Source organism: Argopecten irradians, chromosome 3, assembly GCF_041381155.1.
Source record: "Argopecten irradians isolate NY chromosome 3, Ai_NY, whole genome shotgun sequence".
Classification (NCBI taxonomy): Eukaryota; Metazoa; Mollusca; class Bivalvia; order Pectinida; family Pectinidae; genus Argopecten; species Argopecten irradians.
Window position 1 is genome coordinate 6527667 of NC_091136.1, and position 17204 is coordinate 6544870.

Sequence of the window (17204 nt, forward strand, 5' to 3'; positions counted from 1 at the left end):
TATATTTCCATCAAAATTATTAAAATGCGTCAATTACAATGCAGCTGTAAAACTCACCTAATACATTTATTAATATATTTCCATCAAAATTATTAAAATGCGTCAATTACAATGCAGCTGTAAAACTCACCTAATACAATAGCTAATGTTTTTGTTGCTTTCTTTTCTCGTTTTGATGATGATTTTTCTTTTCGTTTTCGGCTCGTGCGCATATGGAAGTTAAATTTAGCTCCTCCTTTCTTTTCCTTCCTTCGATGGGGAAGGCCCTTTCTGCCTGGCGATCGTATACAAACATTCTCCTCACTAACTTGGTCAATAACCACTCTCTGTATCGGGGTTCCGAACTTTGTCTCATTTTCTGTACACAAAGTTGTATTACAAGTACCATTTCCGTTTCCGCCGATTTGCACCTCTACTTCCCGTACGGCTACGCGATTCACAATAAGTGCTCCACTACCCTTTTCATCGCCGTTGTCATCGTCTATATCGATTTCACCGTCACTAACAGGCGTTTTTGACACCTCATCTTCGTTGAATCTTTCACTTGATTGTGAATCGGTGTTTGTCCCCACATTTGTCACTGATACCTCCTCCGTTTCCACTGGTATTGACAATTTGGCTTGGTTGTTTTTGTCGTTTGTATTATAACTGGCGAGCTTACCATTGTCCACACTTTTGGCCAGACCGGTAGTAACGGTCGGTTCAACTTTAATAGCGGTCACTGTCGCGGGATTAGCTATAACATTGGTAGATGACGTTTCGTGTTTCATTTGACGAGCTTTCTTTGATCTCGCCTGTGCACGTGTTCGCAGGTGTAGTACGCGGTATATCCTCCAGTATAGGAATATCATAATTAATGACGGGATATAGAAAGAGCCCATTGACGAATATATGAGAAAATCCGCATTAAAGAACGCGCAATATCCTGGCTTCCGTAATTCTGAGTAATTCACACCTAACGCTATGGGTGCTGCTATGGCCACAGATATAATCCAACACAAAGCTAACGTCACAAACACACGTTTGGAATTTTTGTGTTTCGCATATTTTATGGGTTGTGTCACGGCTATAAATCTGAAAGAAATAAAAATAGGTTGATAAGATATAGTTTTTTTCAATAAACGTATTTACCTAACAATGTTAAGTGAATTTTGTATATTTGGACAGTTTTGAGTTTTGATATAAATTGATATCCATGTAAAATAATAAGCAACGGGCTGATGTTCTATTACGTCTATACACATTTCGTCTAACTACAAATACTGGATTATAAGAACATAATGATTTGATTGCAGTATTTATGCTAAATGTACATTGTAAAGATTGACGTATCATACCTGTCAACACTTATGGCTGTGAGATTAAGAATGGATGCTGTACAAGCCATGACGTCAGAGGCAACCCATGCGTCACACAAGGGGTCGCTAAGCAACCAAATTTGAACGACCTGTAAAATACAAAGATACCTTTTTAAATAATGACACAACTTACTGGTATCAAAAAGCGAAGTAGCATTTGGTAAACAATGATATTATAACGTGTGTATGACCATTGTTTTAATTATATTTTTGCCCGCGTTTTATACCCAGTAATGAACAGTAAATCTGCCACAAACCTTTCCCTTTAATAGATAAGTTAATAAAAAGATCATTCACTAATTGCCCATTGAAAGCCTGCCATACTTCTGAAAACATATTGCATTTTTTGTCGCAAATACTATTTGTAAACACTGCACGAAATTCGATCAATTTATGATTCATAAACCAGTATGACAGAACATACTTCGTTTTTTCTTATGCTGGATCTATCCTACTCGGTAGGTATTGCTTGTCGTTGAATTTGTGTTTTATCAAACACAAGACAAAACAGCGCATCCCACTCCATCAGAAAATATAATAAAGATCATTCAATTGCAGACCATTTACTTCTGTCTGGAGGTTTGGAATAAAATCATTGAATATGTCCATGCCATACATAACGTAATCAGGTAAAGATATTTTAAATTAATTGTTTGTTTAGTGCGGCGTTAGTTGGTTGGGTGTTTATTTACGTTATACTAACACCTAAGGTCATTTAATGTCCAACTATATGCAATATGTAAATTTCTGCTTTTTTGGAGGCTGCGGCATGTTCGTGTTTTGTCTAGTGGAATCTTTTTTGTAGTGCTATCTTAATGAAGCATACCAACAGAGACTACGGACATGGCGCGAAAGTCATGTTTCTTCTATTGAATTTGAACCAAGTGTTAGCACCGACCGTTCACCATACCCGACTATCTTCAACATCATTTGCTGTATAGAGTCTCTTTATCTCCTAATCAAGCAATTCATTGTTTATCTAGATTAAAATAATCCATTGTATTACGTAATGGTTTTACAGGTTGATTTTATGGATTGTATGAAACTACTCAATATTTTATTAATCGATTGTTTGATATGATGTGCTAAAAGGCAAATTTGAATATCGTTTATATAATATGTCGGTTAATAGTCGTAATCGCTTTGTATCACTGAGCGTTTTTGTAAAGATAAATCTTAAACCATTCATAATACAAAAAATAATATGGCAACGTTGATAAAAATAATCGCCAACATGTGATTGATTGCTTTTACAAAATTGTTGTGATTATGGATATTATAGTAATTCAGCACATCAATCATATCGGTAATGGAACTATCTATTTGGTTTATCAAAACCTTTCCACCGCTGATCGTATAGGCCTACTATCAAACCCGTATGTTTTCTTTTGAGTAATATTGTGGAATCATTGCAAACATTTCAAACAGGTAATTGAACTATGTCAATACAGTTTTCAAATATCTTTTCTAATAGATTTCAATCAAAATGATATGTGAACTGAGCGAAGATGTTTTTATGTATTATAAATAAGGGCGTGTATTGATTTCTGTGGTATTCCGTTTGATGAAATCCAGATGAAAATGAACAAATTCACAACGATAAAACACGTGGTTTTAATTATGTAACCCAGCAATACCGAGGTACCGTATTCCAACAGTACACATAATGACCGATATTTTTATTTTTTATTGGTAATACCAATTTCAAGCACAATTTATGAAATACAGCCTAAATAAATATTTTTTTTTATTTTTCTTTGACACTTTGTTATTTTACTTCAAACACTTTTGTTTGTCTTTTTAATAAAGATTCATCAAATAGGAAAAGGTTTGGTCCAAATCACTTTGCTCTGTTAAAGTAACAAGAACAGTCTGAATTTTGCTGCCTTTACACTTGTTCCAATAATTAAAATAACTTGTCTGAGTGATCCCGTTTTGGTAAATAGTTACATGGATGTATAAAAAGTTCAAATACATTTACATAGAACAATCATACAGAAACGTCATCGTCCAATAGAATGAACCAACTTAGACGTATTAACATTCATAGAACAAGGCGCAGTATCGAGCTGTGCAAAGAACTGCTGATTGTACATTCGTGGTATCAGGTTCCTAGACTATATATATTTTTGTCCACCAATATTACCAGCCTCATGATGAAGCCAATTAATTCCGAATCCCTTAGTTACTGCGTCTGGGAAGGGTGATGGAATCCCAATGAATCTTTGTAAATAAGGTTTTTAACAGTTACCATGGCAACGGATTAAAATTGTTGAGTTTTAAAAAAAACCAAAGCAACACATTTAGCTGCCACATGTCTAGACGTCTCTTAGATATATAGATGTTTACAATGCACATGCTGAGATGTTAGAAGTTATATTTTATGCTGATGGATATGTTGATACGTAATTGTTGCATATGACATTAGGGAAACGCAATAAAAAAAATATATGTATATATATATTTATGTAAAAGTTAACAAAAATTCATGATGACTTTGTTCTCTATTAAGAAAAAAAGAATTGGTATAACAGTTGGCACAACATGGTAAAACACTTTCACATCCAAAAATACATCATTGCCGTAGACACGATATGACACCAAAGACAGACTTCTGGAGTAGTTTTGTTAACGATGATTACATGAAGCATCTGCCTCTTCGTTCTCGAATCAATTTAAAATTTAACTGATTTTATGGCAAACTAAACAGTGGATACTTCAAAATTAGTCTTATAAAAACCGTAACGGTTAAAAATATGAATCGTTTAGAATATTCAAACCTGTGGTATTTGCATGCCTCAGAGAATAAATGAATTGTCCTTCAAGTATTGTTGTCTGTTATTGATACATTGTGGCATTTCCGAGACAGAACCTATATATACATTGCGTGTTTTTTTCTATTGAAGGTGTATATTCTTTTTTCCTTCAATCTCAATTTACTTTTGTACTGCCTAGATTGACTGAAGTGTATATTCTGTCGATAGACCTTCTATAAATAGCGGTTTCATGAACGTGATAATATTTCCTGTTTTTGATGTGAAATAGAATCTTAACATGAATGGTGATAGCATCCCAAAATGTTTTTTTTTATCTATTCCTCAAATGTCCTTTTCGAAACTCTATATTTGCTGCAGTTCGACCGATTTACAGTTATAATTCCGTTAACATTTATGTGTCTGTCGATTTACCCATAAAACACTTTCTACTGTTTTACTTCCGGCTTCCGTATTATCAAGTTTTCTTTGTCTTCAATTGAAATACCATGTTTCGCCCAGGGCAATTATAAAATTGCGTCGTAATTTTTATTAAAAAAGGTTTTTATCTTCATATCTCCTTATTTCATACTAGATGAAGTCTACTTCAGTGTGACTCTTTTTCAATGTAAGAATGACAATGATTTGTTGTAGCAATTTCTTATAGGGCAATGAAACAACATGACGCTGGTTATGAATTCTTCTAAAAATAGAATAATCTACCTTTCGTGTGTCTGTAAGTGGGTCAAACGTCTGTCGTGTTTATCCATATGGAATCGAATTGAAATAGCGTGTGATGACTTTCTTTGTTTATCTAGTTTTACATCCCATTAACTGCCAGAGTCATGTAAGGACGAGGCCGCTTTGATGGTGGATGAAACCAGGAGTGCCCGGAGAAAAAAACATCGCCCAACGATTAGTCGCCCCATATCCTGTGTAATGACGATACTATTATAGATCTATTTTTGCATGCATGTTATTTGTCCTGTTCATCCACAATTGACTGTTATTTACGTCTCTCGCTATTTTATTATCTTTCTACTAAAACGGTTTATGTTATAATAGGTCGGTTAGACTGTCAGATTTTTTTTCAAGTATCTCAATTGATTTATTAATAGTACAATAACTAAGATGATTCCTCTTACAACTTGTACGCTGTGAATTGTATATGACACTAAGTAGATTAGGTTAATCAAGTTAGGTTAGTTTTGTTCTCAGTGGGGAGTTCACACCAGTAAACCACCTCTGGACTCGCCGCTGATTCTTCTTCTGACAGTATAGGTAGGCCTTAAAGGTCCAATATACGTAACTTTTCAGGGTTTTTCTTTTTGTTATCAAAAACATTTTCAAGAAAATTACCACGTACATGTTCCTCTAAATATTGAAGAAAAATGTTGATGAAAACCAAGTAAATTGTAACTGACACCAACTGTGAAGTTTTGAAAAAAATATGAAACGAAATAAAAATAATTAATGTAACCCACAATAAATACAGACCGAAACTATACAAAGAAGTTCACGAAAAGTCTCGATTTCCGGAAAATAGCACGTGACCCGATCGACATCGCACGGAAAAAACAGAAACAAATATTTTATCGGTCCGTCGTAACAAATGTGTAGGCCTATATATGAAACGTTTTTAAATTCGGTAATTGTCAGTTTTGCGATGGCTACTGTTTCATGATGGCAGGTATTTGACCGTTCGAAATCAAAGATTTATCAGCACGGAATAATGTCATAATACACGTCTTTCATTTTTATACTAGGTCATTGGTACAACGTTCGATCATTGTAAATGTTTGTGATTACAAAAAAAAAAGAATGAAAATTTACGTACATTGCAGTATCATTTAGACGATTTATGACGTTAGAGTGATTATTAATTCCATTTTTTTTTCAGAACAAAAAATCCGAATATTAAACGAGTCCATGATATCACATGTCAACCTTAATTAAATATTATTATTGACATGGCGTTAAAAATTAAGCTACAACAGCGCCAAATTGCACCCATTCCCCCATACCAGTTGGGCAAGCACAACACAGAACATTTAAATTAAATCGTTATATTTACGGAAACCACATGAAAAGGCCTAAACGATGCATCGGATGTCACTGAACCCTCTTTACATAAAGCATACATGGGATTACGCCGATATTACCAGGCAGCATCTACAGGAAACACACCCATGCGATTATACAAAGGACAATGATCTAATTTGCAATCAAAGAACGCGGAAGGAAACAATTCAATTGAAAATTAGAAAGAAAAATCTAAAATTGACTTGAAACGGGTAAACTGATTACAGTAATAAACCCGTAAACACTACTGTATAGGAAGATCTGTTGTACGAAAAAAATGAGAAGACGTTAATTAAAGCATTTGTCATGGGAATTAACTGTTAAAATGGTAAAATGGCAAAATTTTATAAATAGTTGTACCATATTTCAGTCACAGGTACAATGTAAGTGCGCCGCAATTGCATCAAAACAGGACACAATCGAACTCTCCCCGGGATGTATTGGGACATCCTTAGCTACTCAATCATAACAGAGTATCTCCATATCATTGAAACAATATTTAGTAAAACAAAAATCCATCACAGTTTAAACTTTAATGCTGACATTTGTGGAATCCGGTCAGAGATATGTCTCATACATCTTGATCAATTGTTTAAAATGAACTTTGGCAGTGTAACCAAAAATCGTGAGATCATAGGTTTACTGTGTATTTTGTTTGTTTTTTCCCACCTGTATAAGGAGAGGACTAGGATATCCTGATATCCAAATCTATTGATTTGTTAACATCGTTTAATCAACAAACTATTTTGAAATTGAAATAGAAGAATGACCAAGGACAGATAGCTCTATTCTATCGATACCATGAACGGTTTAAGTTGGGGTGGAATGTGTCACTGTTACAGATACGGAGCTATGATAACACATAATTATTTTTAAAATATTACGTATGTCTATGTTAACGTTACAACACCATGAAATCAAGTCAACACGATTACAAGAGGTAAAGACGTAAAAGAACTGCTAAACCATGAAGCTGCGAAAAGACGTTTAAATCCAATTTTAGTTATATATTAGAACAGTGCTGGAATATATCTCTCATCAAATCGGCATTATCTATTTCCCCAGCTTCTATGCGATTGTCTGACAAGTCCACATCCTCCAAGGGGATTTAATGACAATGACATCGTCAGCCTCTGGATGAAAAGGAGCCGGGATGGCCTTGCTAGGGACGTCCTTGAGAGGCCTTTCTACTAACGATATTAGGCTGTCAATAATTATTTATATTCGCGTATATTTCAAACAGGCGAGGCGCAAAATGGGGTATCCCGATAATGTGGAACGTGTAAAGAAATAAACAAAGATACTTCAATATCAAAACTTGTAATGGTAATCAGGAAATCACGTTCTAAAATGTCATTTGCTTATATGATAAGTTACCATAATTCTAACCACTATCCACATTCCCTATATACCATGGCAAGTGGACTTCTTTCCGCATTGTCTCTACTGAGCCTGGTTCATCTTTATACAAATCTAATTTCCTAGGTACAACCATAATCTCTCTGAACTTCTTTCTTCAATAACCTTAATACCCAACCACCTCTCTCCACACCCTCATATGATAACAAACCTGGCCCTTAGCAGTTGTTACCGATTCACGTAAACTTGTGATCATTTATGCATCGCCAATGGGATTGTTTCAAGTAATTTGTAGAGTGTTAGTAATTGAATCAAGGAACTGCATGTAAATCACTCATATTTTACTTATCAACCTGTCTCCAGATATACCCGGTTGCATCTGGTGTCGCTGACACTCTATCTGTCTTTATTGCCGTATATTAGCTATGAAACCATGATATCACTGGCTCTGTACCTATCTGAATGTCTAAGTAGGTAGGAGCTGGATGACACACCGAAACTACTGGCATTTTGGCTATCGACCTGTCAAAGACAGTATAAGCTAATTGACACCTTGACATGACTGACTTCACCTGTGACTATACTCTACAGACTATACAAACTGACATTTTACCTCTCCACATTGTTAGTACCACCCGAATACTGTTGATTGGAAATGCTTCGTCTAGTAATAGTATAAGGTTTTTCGTTTACATGTCACAGGCAATCCTTGTGTATAAAGATACCTGCTGCATATTGTTGTATTTATTGAAGTTAAACATATATTGACATCCAATTGTGTATTAATTATGATGTCACCATATCAAGAAGTTTATGACTTAGGTCACCATAACATTTTGGACTTCGTCATTGTATTAAATTTACTGTATTCGCTTTCAATCAAGAAGAAGAGAAAAGGAAAAGTTATAAATTAATATTTTATACCAATATCTTATTTTGTGTCGATAAGGATAAATTTTGAATATACCATTTGACCATTGAATGAATGGGTTCGGTGGCTATCGTTATTACCATTTTAAACTAATGTCGGATCAGATTTTTTGTTTTCAATTTTCACTTAAAACTTATATATACCTCTATGTGTATATACCATACATCTTTTCGTATGATGACTATCGCGAGACCATACAGATAAAGACTCGTGGTTTGTTATAACTCTGTGCTTCTCATGGTAAGGGAAATTTGATTTCCTAAATGTCATATTGACTTTGACGTTGAATAGATACCCAATCGTATCACAGGATAATTCAATCTTATGGTGATGAATTCAATTATCATTCCTTTGTAGCATTTGCATAAATAAGATCCGATATCATAACATGAGATTGGGACAATTGATCAATGAAGGTCGTCGAAGAAAAAAAAATCCGATATATGCGTTACTTAAAATGGTCATTATTTAGTTTTACTTAGACGTTTACCAGACACATCACAGGATCAAATATCGAAACTCTGTGTAAGTATGTATTTTTATATAATATTGGAGCAGCAAGATTCAATCTTCTTTAAATTATAACGATGGTTGAATGTCGACTCAGACAGATAAATGTGTTCTATCTGTTTGATCTTTGTCTGTCAGCCCACACAAATCTGATATACACATAAACTTATATACTGGTTAACAGATTATTATTTAACACTGAGTAAATCTGATAAGTAAAAAAACTGGTCTTTTATTTTTACCATTCAATGTTATTATTCGAATGTCTAACATTTGAAGGTTGTTAAGCTAGAAACGTGAACGGTATCAAAATCTCGTGATTTATATGAACATGAAGAATGCGGTAATCTACATTTTGAATGAAGGTCTCCTTTTGTATAGTTATGTCTACAAGTGAATTTCTTACATTACCGTACTGTAAAGTACACTTGTGGCAGTGGGTTCATTTTGGGCAATCCTTTCTTTGTTTGATATAAATCAACTGGACACAAAAGGTCGTTACTCAGTAACACAATTATACGGTATTTAAATTTAACACTTTTTTAATATTAACCTCAGTTTGGATTTTATAGAAACACATTTTTTCGAAATTAGATTAGTATTAATTCGTCACATTAAATTGTCTTCTTTGCACTTCAGTAGCATTACATCATAATTCTGAAAGACTATACTCAATAACGTCTACATACATATATTCCTATCTTTATAATATATCTACATGTGAGTCTTGCCATAATATATAAGCCTTTATCGACGATACTTCAAATCAAGTCAAAAGCTTATCTGTTATTTGTTTTCTAGAAAGAAAGATATAAAAGCAATAACTGTTTGACATCTGATCGTTATTTTTATTCCATACGTGAAAATGATTAGATACATTGCCTTTCATAAGAGTATGTACAAATGTGTTAATCAGGGCCCCTTTCGGACATCTGATTGGTATTTACAAGTTCTCGATTTGATGGGGATGTGTATACTGTTGTTTTTATCTTTAACATTATAAGAACACACATATCAAAGATTCGTGCTCTGTTTCCGGATTCCGCTTAAAACAAATTCTTTTATTTTGTGCGTCCTAGTATAATCGCTTTATTTATGAATTTTTAAAAACCTGTAATCCAGGATATTGTCTTATAGTTCTATATTCTTTGTTCGTTTAAACAAATAATTTGCTATTGTAAGTAATACAAATCAAGAACATATGCAATTAATAACCAACAGAAGGAAAACGATAATTATATTGATCATGAACTTGAATCGATTATTACCTCTTTTGGGGCGTGGCATGGTGAATATAATTTTAGGTTCATTTTCGTTGATGATATGTTTGTATGATGCACGTGGAGATGAAATACTTCCTTTTATTTACAAGAATCGTAAATCTTCATTTCATTGTCATAAAAAGCATGCTTTAAAGTATAATTTCTCTTGATGAAAATATATAATATCACAAGATATTTTTATTAAATAGATAATGAAATAAATGAGCGCCTTGGCCTAATGCTTGTTGATCGCTAAATTAAGGTAACAGATTAGACGGCGCCTAGAGCTAAATTTAAACAACACCCAATATTTTACGAATATATCATCAAAAAGGCTACACTAATCATTTATTGAAAGAAGTTGGTGAGTAATACGAAAATAGTATTTTATGCTGATTATATCAGCTAACAAACACAACAAACTAATAATTCATCATTCACGTTTACGTTATTACATAATAAAAAGATAGATACGATGTTTATGGAGCAAAACACGCATTATTCCGCTCCTACACTTGTTGATTATTTGAATTATTTCTCATTATTGTCACAAACATCTTCTAAGGATTGCTTAATAATAGATAATTATTCTATGTACAAACAACGTAGAGGAAGCTATCTCAATCATTCATGTGTGTTTTGATGAGATTCATATATTGTATTATCTCATGGCTAGTATATGATAAATGAGTAGGGACGATTTTGTCATTTAAGTAATGTTTAAGGCGTTCGTGATTAATATGAATTTCAGGATTATTATCATTGTTATGCTATCAATATGGCTTGTTCCTTTTATCAAACGTCCTATTAACAGCCAGGATCATGTAAGCACGCGCCAGGTTTGCTGGTAGGGAAAAGCCGGAGAACCCGGAGCAAATTCACCGACCAGCAGTCAGAGCCTGACAACTGCCCCACATGGGATTCGAACTCGCGACGCAAAGGTGGAGGGCTTATGGGAATATTTCGAGACATCTTAACTACTAGGTCACTGCGGTCTCAACATATGTTGTTCTAACCTATTTAATGACATTTTATAATATAGATATTTCACCATCTTACTATAGGGGTTACTTTCACTGTCGTTATGTCTATCCATAGACTATGTCATAGCGAACCTGAAAGTTCTGCGTACAACACCTAATTATACGGTTACTTTAGTCCTTAGATGTTCATCACAACAACGTTACACTGTGGTTGACTGTATGACTTTGTATTTTGGGCGTCTGTCTCTCTCTTTGCAAAGTTTTCAAGGAGGAATTTATACAAAATACAGACATGCAATTAGCCAGTTGTATTTCTCCCTACATGTCATCAGTTTTGCTATGACATATTCCAGGAGTGGATATTATGGCAGTGATAGTAATCGCTAGAATATCTAGGAAAGTTTTATACTTGACACCACAGAGACAGAATATCACAACATATATCACCTTGTTAGAACAATACATTGAATTCACGTAAGTCTCTTAAAATGACACCATTAGTTGAAAAGTGTTTTTTTAATCAGCACAAGAAAGTGGTGCTTCGTTAGACCTTTCACAACAGCTGCTGGCAACTATTTTGAAAATGTGATAAGATAGGATATCAATAGCTAATGATGATCGTTAAACATAACGGGGGTGTTGTTAAAATGAATTATCATAATAAAACTCAAATTAAGAACCCGAACACCCAAGATGCCAAGTATTAATTTTAGAATACTTAACCTTAAGGGTATTGTATAAGTGATGGTATGTCGCATTAAAATTGACTAATTACTAAGTTCCTTGCGTCTTCTCCAATAACTACAAAGTACTATGATCTCTCTTTTTGTTTTAACTGTTATGTGGTAATTAAATATCGTCTGTTACGATTGGACAAATGAAGAGTACCGTATTACATCTTAGTTTGGATGAAAAATTCATACTCTCTACAGTATTAGTATTTCAGAGGATTAGTTGAAAATGAATAATATATCACTGGGTTTGTACTATGTCAACCCTTCCCACCTGAAACAGAATTATGAAAGATCAACTTGTGTAAAAACGAAAAAACAGTAAAGGTATTCTTATCTGTGTTTCTTCTTTTTGTAAAATTACAAAATGATCGAAATTATGTTAAACAAATATTTGTCCTTCAGTTAATAATCAAATTATCAAATAGTCTATTGTGAATGTGTATATGCAGAATGTTTTGTACCGACACATTAAATACATCATAAGTACAGCATTATTGATAATGTACTAGTTGTGTATAATCATGAACACAAGCCATGTTATATAGGCTGAATGTCATACTAACAGCTAATGTAAGTGCTTTTCTCTGAGATACATATACATTAGAAAACAAAACGAGCCTCATTAGTGTTCTTATATTTGATATTAAAAGACAGTTGAACTATATGAACGCGAACCTCAATATCAAGATATTAGTTTAGTCCGAAAATTTGATCAGAGTTTTTTTCAACTACGTTTAATTCAAATTATTATTTAACTTCAAGCTCCTTCTGGCTTCGTGGTTTTTTTCTTAATAGAGCAAACATACCGTCAATAAGCTCTAGTCAACAACGGAACAGAATATCACGCAAGACTAAGCAGTAACGAGAATATACCTAAATGAACTGTACCAAGTTGACATCTAATGGGTCGATGATGAATATACTGGCTTATAAGATCTAGGACAGGTTAATTAAAAATAACTAGTGCAGTTTGCTTTATTCTGAAAGAATTGAATGCTTACCTGAGGTTTAAGAGACATGATGTCTTTAAATTGTGTTTGAGGCCAAACCAAAAAAAATGGGAAAGGTTTGGTATTGGTTAGAAGATAACTCACGATATATCTATTGGAAATATTTGCACACATCATCCTTTCCTTTGTCAAATATCACGTGCGTTAATAGTTATATCAACGACGAAAACGAAAGTTAATGAAAGGATTATATAACGTCTAAACAGAAAACACGAGAGAATCCGTCTGAACTTATACGGGAATATGACCCTACCTAGCCAGCCAAGACCTGATTTGTTAGCAATGGATGGCCAGGCTAGAGGACGATTTATAAGGCGAATCCAGGAGATGGACCCAGCCAAGACCTGATTTGTTAACAATGGATGGCCTGGCTAGAGGACGATTTATAAGGCGAATCCAGGAGATAGACCCAGCCAAGACCTGATTTGTTAACAATGGATGGCCTGGCTAGAGGACGATTTATAAGGCGAATCGAGGAGATGGACCCAGCCAAGACCTGATTTGTTAGCAATGGATGGCCAGGCTAGAGGACGATTTATAAGGCGAATCCAGGAGATAGACCCAGCCAAGACCTGATTTGTTAACAATGGATGGCCAGGCTAGAAGACGATTTATAAGGCGAATCCAGGAGATGGACCCAGCCAAGACCTGATTTGTTAGCAATGGATGGCCAGGCTAGAGGACGATTTATAAGGCGAATCCAGGAGATGGACCCAGCCAAGACCTGATTTGTTAACAATGGATGGCTAGGCTAGAGGACGATATATAAGGCGAACCCAGGAGATGTACCCAGCCAAGACCTGATACATTATCAATGGATGGCCAGATCAGAGGAGATATATAAGGTGAATCCAGGAGATGGACCCAGCCAAGACCTGATACGTTAGCAATGGATGGTCAGGCTAGAGGACGATATATAAGGTGAATCCAGGAGATAGACCCAGCCAAGACCTGATACGTTAGCAATGGATGGCCAGGCTAGAGGACGATTTATAAGGCGAATCCAGGAGATAGACCCAGCCAAGACCTGATACGTTAGCAATGGATGGTCAGGCTAGAGGACGATATATAAGGCGAATCCAGGAGATAGACCCAGCCAAGACCTGATTTGTTAGCAATGGATGGCCAGGCTAGAGGAGATATATAAGGCGAATCCAGGAGATGGACCAAGCCAAGACCTGATTCATTAGCAATGGATGGTCAGGCTAGAGGACGATTTATAAGGCGAATCCAGGAGATAGACCCAGCCAAGACCTGATTTGTTAGCAATGGATGGCCAGGCTAGAGGAGATATATAAGCGAATCCAGGAGATGGACCAAGCCAAGACCTGATTCATTTGCAATGGATGGCCAGGCTAGAGGACGATATATAAGGCGAATCCAGGAGATGGACCCAGCCAAGACCTGATTTGTTAGCAATGGATGGCCAGGCTAGAGGACGATTTATAAGGCGAATCCAGGAGATGGACCAAGCCAAGACCTGATTCATTAGCAATGGATGGTCAGGCTAGAGGACGATATATAAGGCGAATCCAGGAGATGGACCCAGCCAAGACCTGATTTGTTAGCAATGGATGGCCAGGCTAGAGGACGATTTATAAGGCGAATCCAGGAGATGGACCCAGCCAAGACCTGATTTGTTAACAATGGATGGCTAGGCTAGAGGACGATATATAAGGCGAATTCAGGAGATGGACCCAGCCAAGACCTGATACATTATCAATGGATGGCCAGATCAGCCAAGACCTGATTCATTAGCCAGATCAGAGGAGATATATAAGGAGAATGACACTGACCTCAGAAATGTTCAATGGCATGACCTAGGGGCAACGACGAGCGTCCATGTCAGATGACAATAAAATTACATCACAATAAGACAAATGCTGAGCTAATCCAAAAAGACATTTACCGGGCCATCGAGAGATTGTTTAAGGGATAACTCCAATATAAGGTATTTAAAGACTGACCCAATAAGAAAACATTCAATTATAAAGAACACACAACCATAGACCATGATAAAAATGAGACAGGAGTGTAAAATATGAAATGTCGGAACTTACCTAAAATAACCATCCCCAGACGGTCATACGTGAAAATTGTCTGATCACAGGACGACAAGGAAACACTAAGCAGTCAGTGGTAGACTAGATTATGTGATGTCGTTATCACAGAACAATAAACAGAAGTATTTAATAGTCTACTTAAGTATGATTCTCAATACCTTCTAGGTTAATGAAGTCATGGACAAAAAATGGAAGAATATTTTTCATAGACGCGAATGCCTATAATATAATTTCGATACTTATTAAACATAAATAGTGATTTTATTTACTTTTACAATAAAAGAAATTGAGTTGTGACGCATCGATATCTTATCCAATAGTTCAGTTCGGCCAATGGCTGTGCTCCCTTTAAAATATTCCGCGAAAACGTTCTGTATATATGACATCATAATACTTTACGTACAATTCTTTCGGTCTATAAAACAATAACCTCAAGGATCTAACCAATAAAAATGAGTACAGCTTATGAAATCAAACTTTAAGTACAATGACTATGTAATTTGATGGCATCGTAGAGTAATTAGAGATATCACTACAGGTCATTGGTTCAATAGTTTTTTCTTTTTTTACACAAAAAATATTTTATCCCCCAAGACATGTAAACACCGGAGGGCTACCAAGGTTGGGGCCTTAGGGTCAGCCCTCAATATAAATCATGTCCCCACACAAGGGGGCTCTCACTCACCTATCTCTTCAAAAAAAGTAATACACACACAGGGTTCAATAAACGTTCTGATTTGAGCACAGTAAGCGCATCAACAGACTTTCTCCAAACCCTGCTAATTTTAAACATATACTACATACTTAAACATCCGATTGAACATAATCTCCCTTGATAGAAAGACCAATTACGGATAAAAAGTAAAGAACAAGATACGTTAAAACCTAATATTAAAATCACGCCGGGATTTAAAGTAGAACTAATATACAAAGTCTATCATTACCGAAGATTCCTACTGCTACATACAAACAATATATGTTTCCCGTAATGGGCACCAACAAGCCTAGTAAAATATTAAAGTGTGGATGTATCCAAATTAGGCTGTGGTGCTGAGTTTGCACATACATGTAACTGCGCAATTACTAAAACAGCAACTTGATAAAAGTACAGAGACCGGACTGAGACAGCTGACATTGCCAAACAAAGACAATGAGTGCGAGCTTTTCAACTCAGACGCATTTAACAATTTTTAAGCAATTCCAATTAATTTATTGCATTTTAATGACTTCGTTGGAAATGAATTTGTGTAAATGATACCATTTGTGTAGCCATATGTTTGTTCTTGAATGCTATACAGACAAAATATCAACAGTGCTGTATGGATGATAAGCAGCTTTGATTTTGAAGAACAACAACCACAATTTTAGATTAGTGGACGTTTTTGTAGGATATCGTGATTAACAACATCGATACAAGTACGAATCTGACAACATGCTAAAAAGGTCAATATATATATATAGCATCTAAGCGAGTGTTCATTTCATGAGATTTGATGCAACAAGCCTTGTCACTCCATCATGGGATTCTGACAGCTCATTAATGTTTACTGAAGTCATGACGTCACAATCGATTTTAAGCCAATGGGAATCGCTCTATATTATTTTACACTAGTGCCAGATGCACAAATATCGTACTGACAGAGTCATTGGCCATATGAGAGATTACGTGATAAAGCATATATCAAAACCCAATCGCAAGTTTATAATCATCTTCATATATTCTGATTGTGTGAAAGTAATATTTAAAATGGAAAGAAATCAAGTAAGAAAACAAATTGTTGTATATTATTGGTAACTGTTGATGTACTTTATATCTACGTTTTAGGTTTTAACTAATAATTAAAAAAAATATTGCTAATATTTGCGAGGTGATGTGTTGTAGTGATGGTGGTATCTGTCATTGTTTTCCTTATAGAAACCATACACAGAATGTACCTCCATATGCGCATACACATTTTTGTTTTAATGTCAATTTTAATGACTCAAATACTTACAATCACATAATGATGTTTATCTGTTTCATTCATTGAAGCTTTAGATAATTAATGACTTGTTTCAAATGTTCTAAAACTGTTAGGGAGATTCGTAGGATCATTGCTAATTGATCATTCATTTATTTACTTATCAGTAGTTCAAGGAATCTGAAAATAAATATGATT

The 17204-nt window shown here is 35.0% G+C and overlaps 1 protein-coding gene across 1 annotated transcript in view; it reads right to left on the reverse strand.

Moving 5' to 3' along the window:
• LOC138317424 (D(2) dopamine receptor-like) overlaps window positions 1-17204 on the reverse strand; it is a 45249-nt gene that overhangs the window by 4293 nt on the left and 23752 nt on the right. Inside the window, exons 2-3 of the mRNA XM_069259084.1 lie at window positions 1338-1447; window positions 131-1074 (exon numbers count right to left, since the gene is read on the reverse strand). Coding sequence (XP_069115185.1) covers window positions 131-1074; window positions 1338-1447 — 1054 coding nt within the window. The remainder of the gene's footprint in view (window positions 1-130; window positions 1075-1337; window positions 1448-17204) is intronic.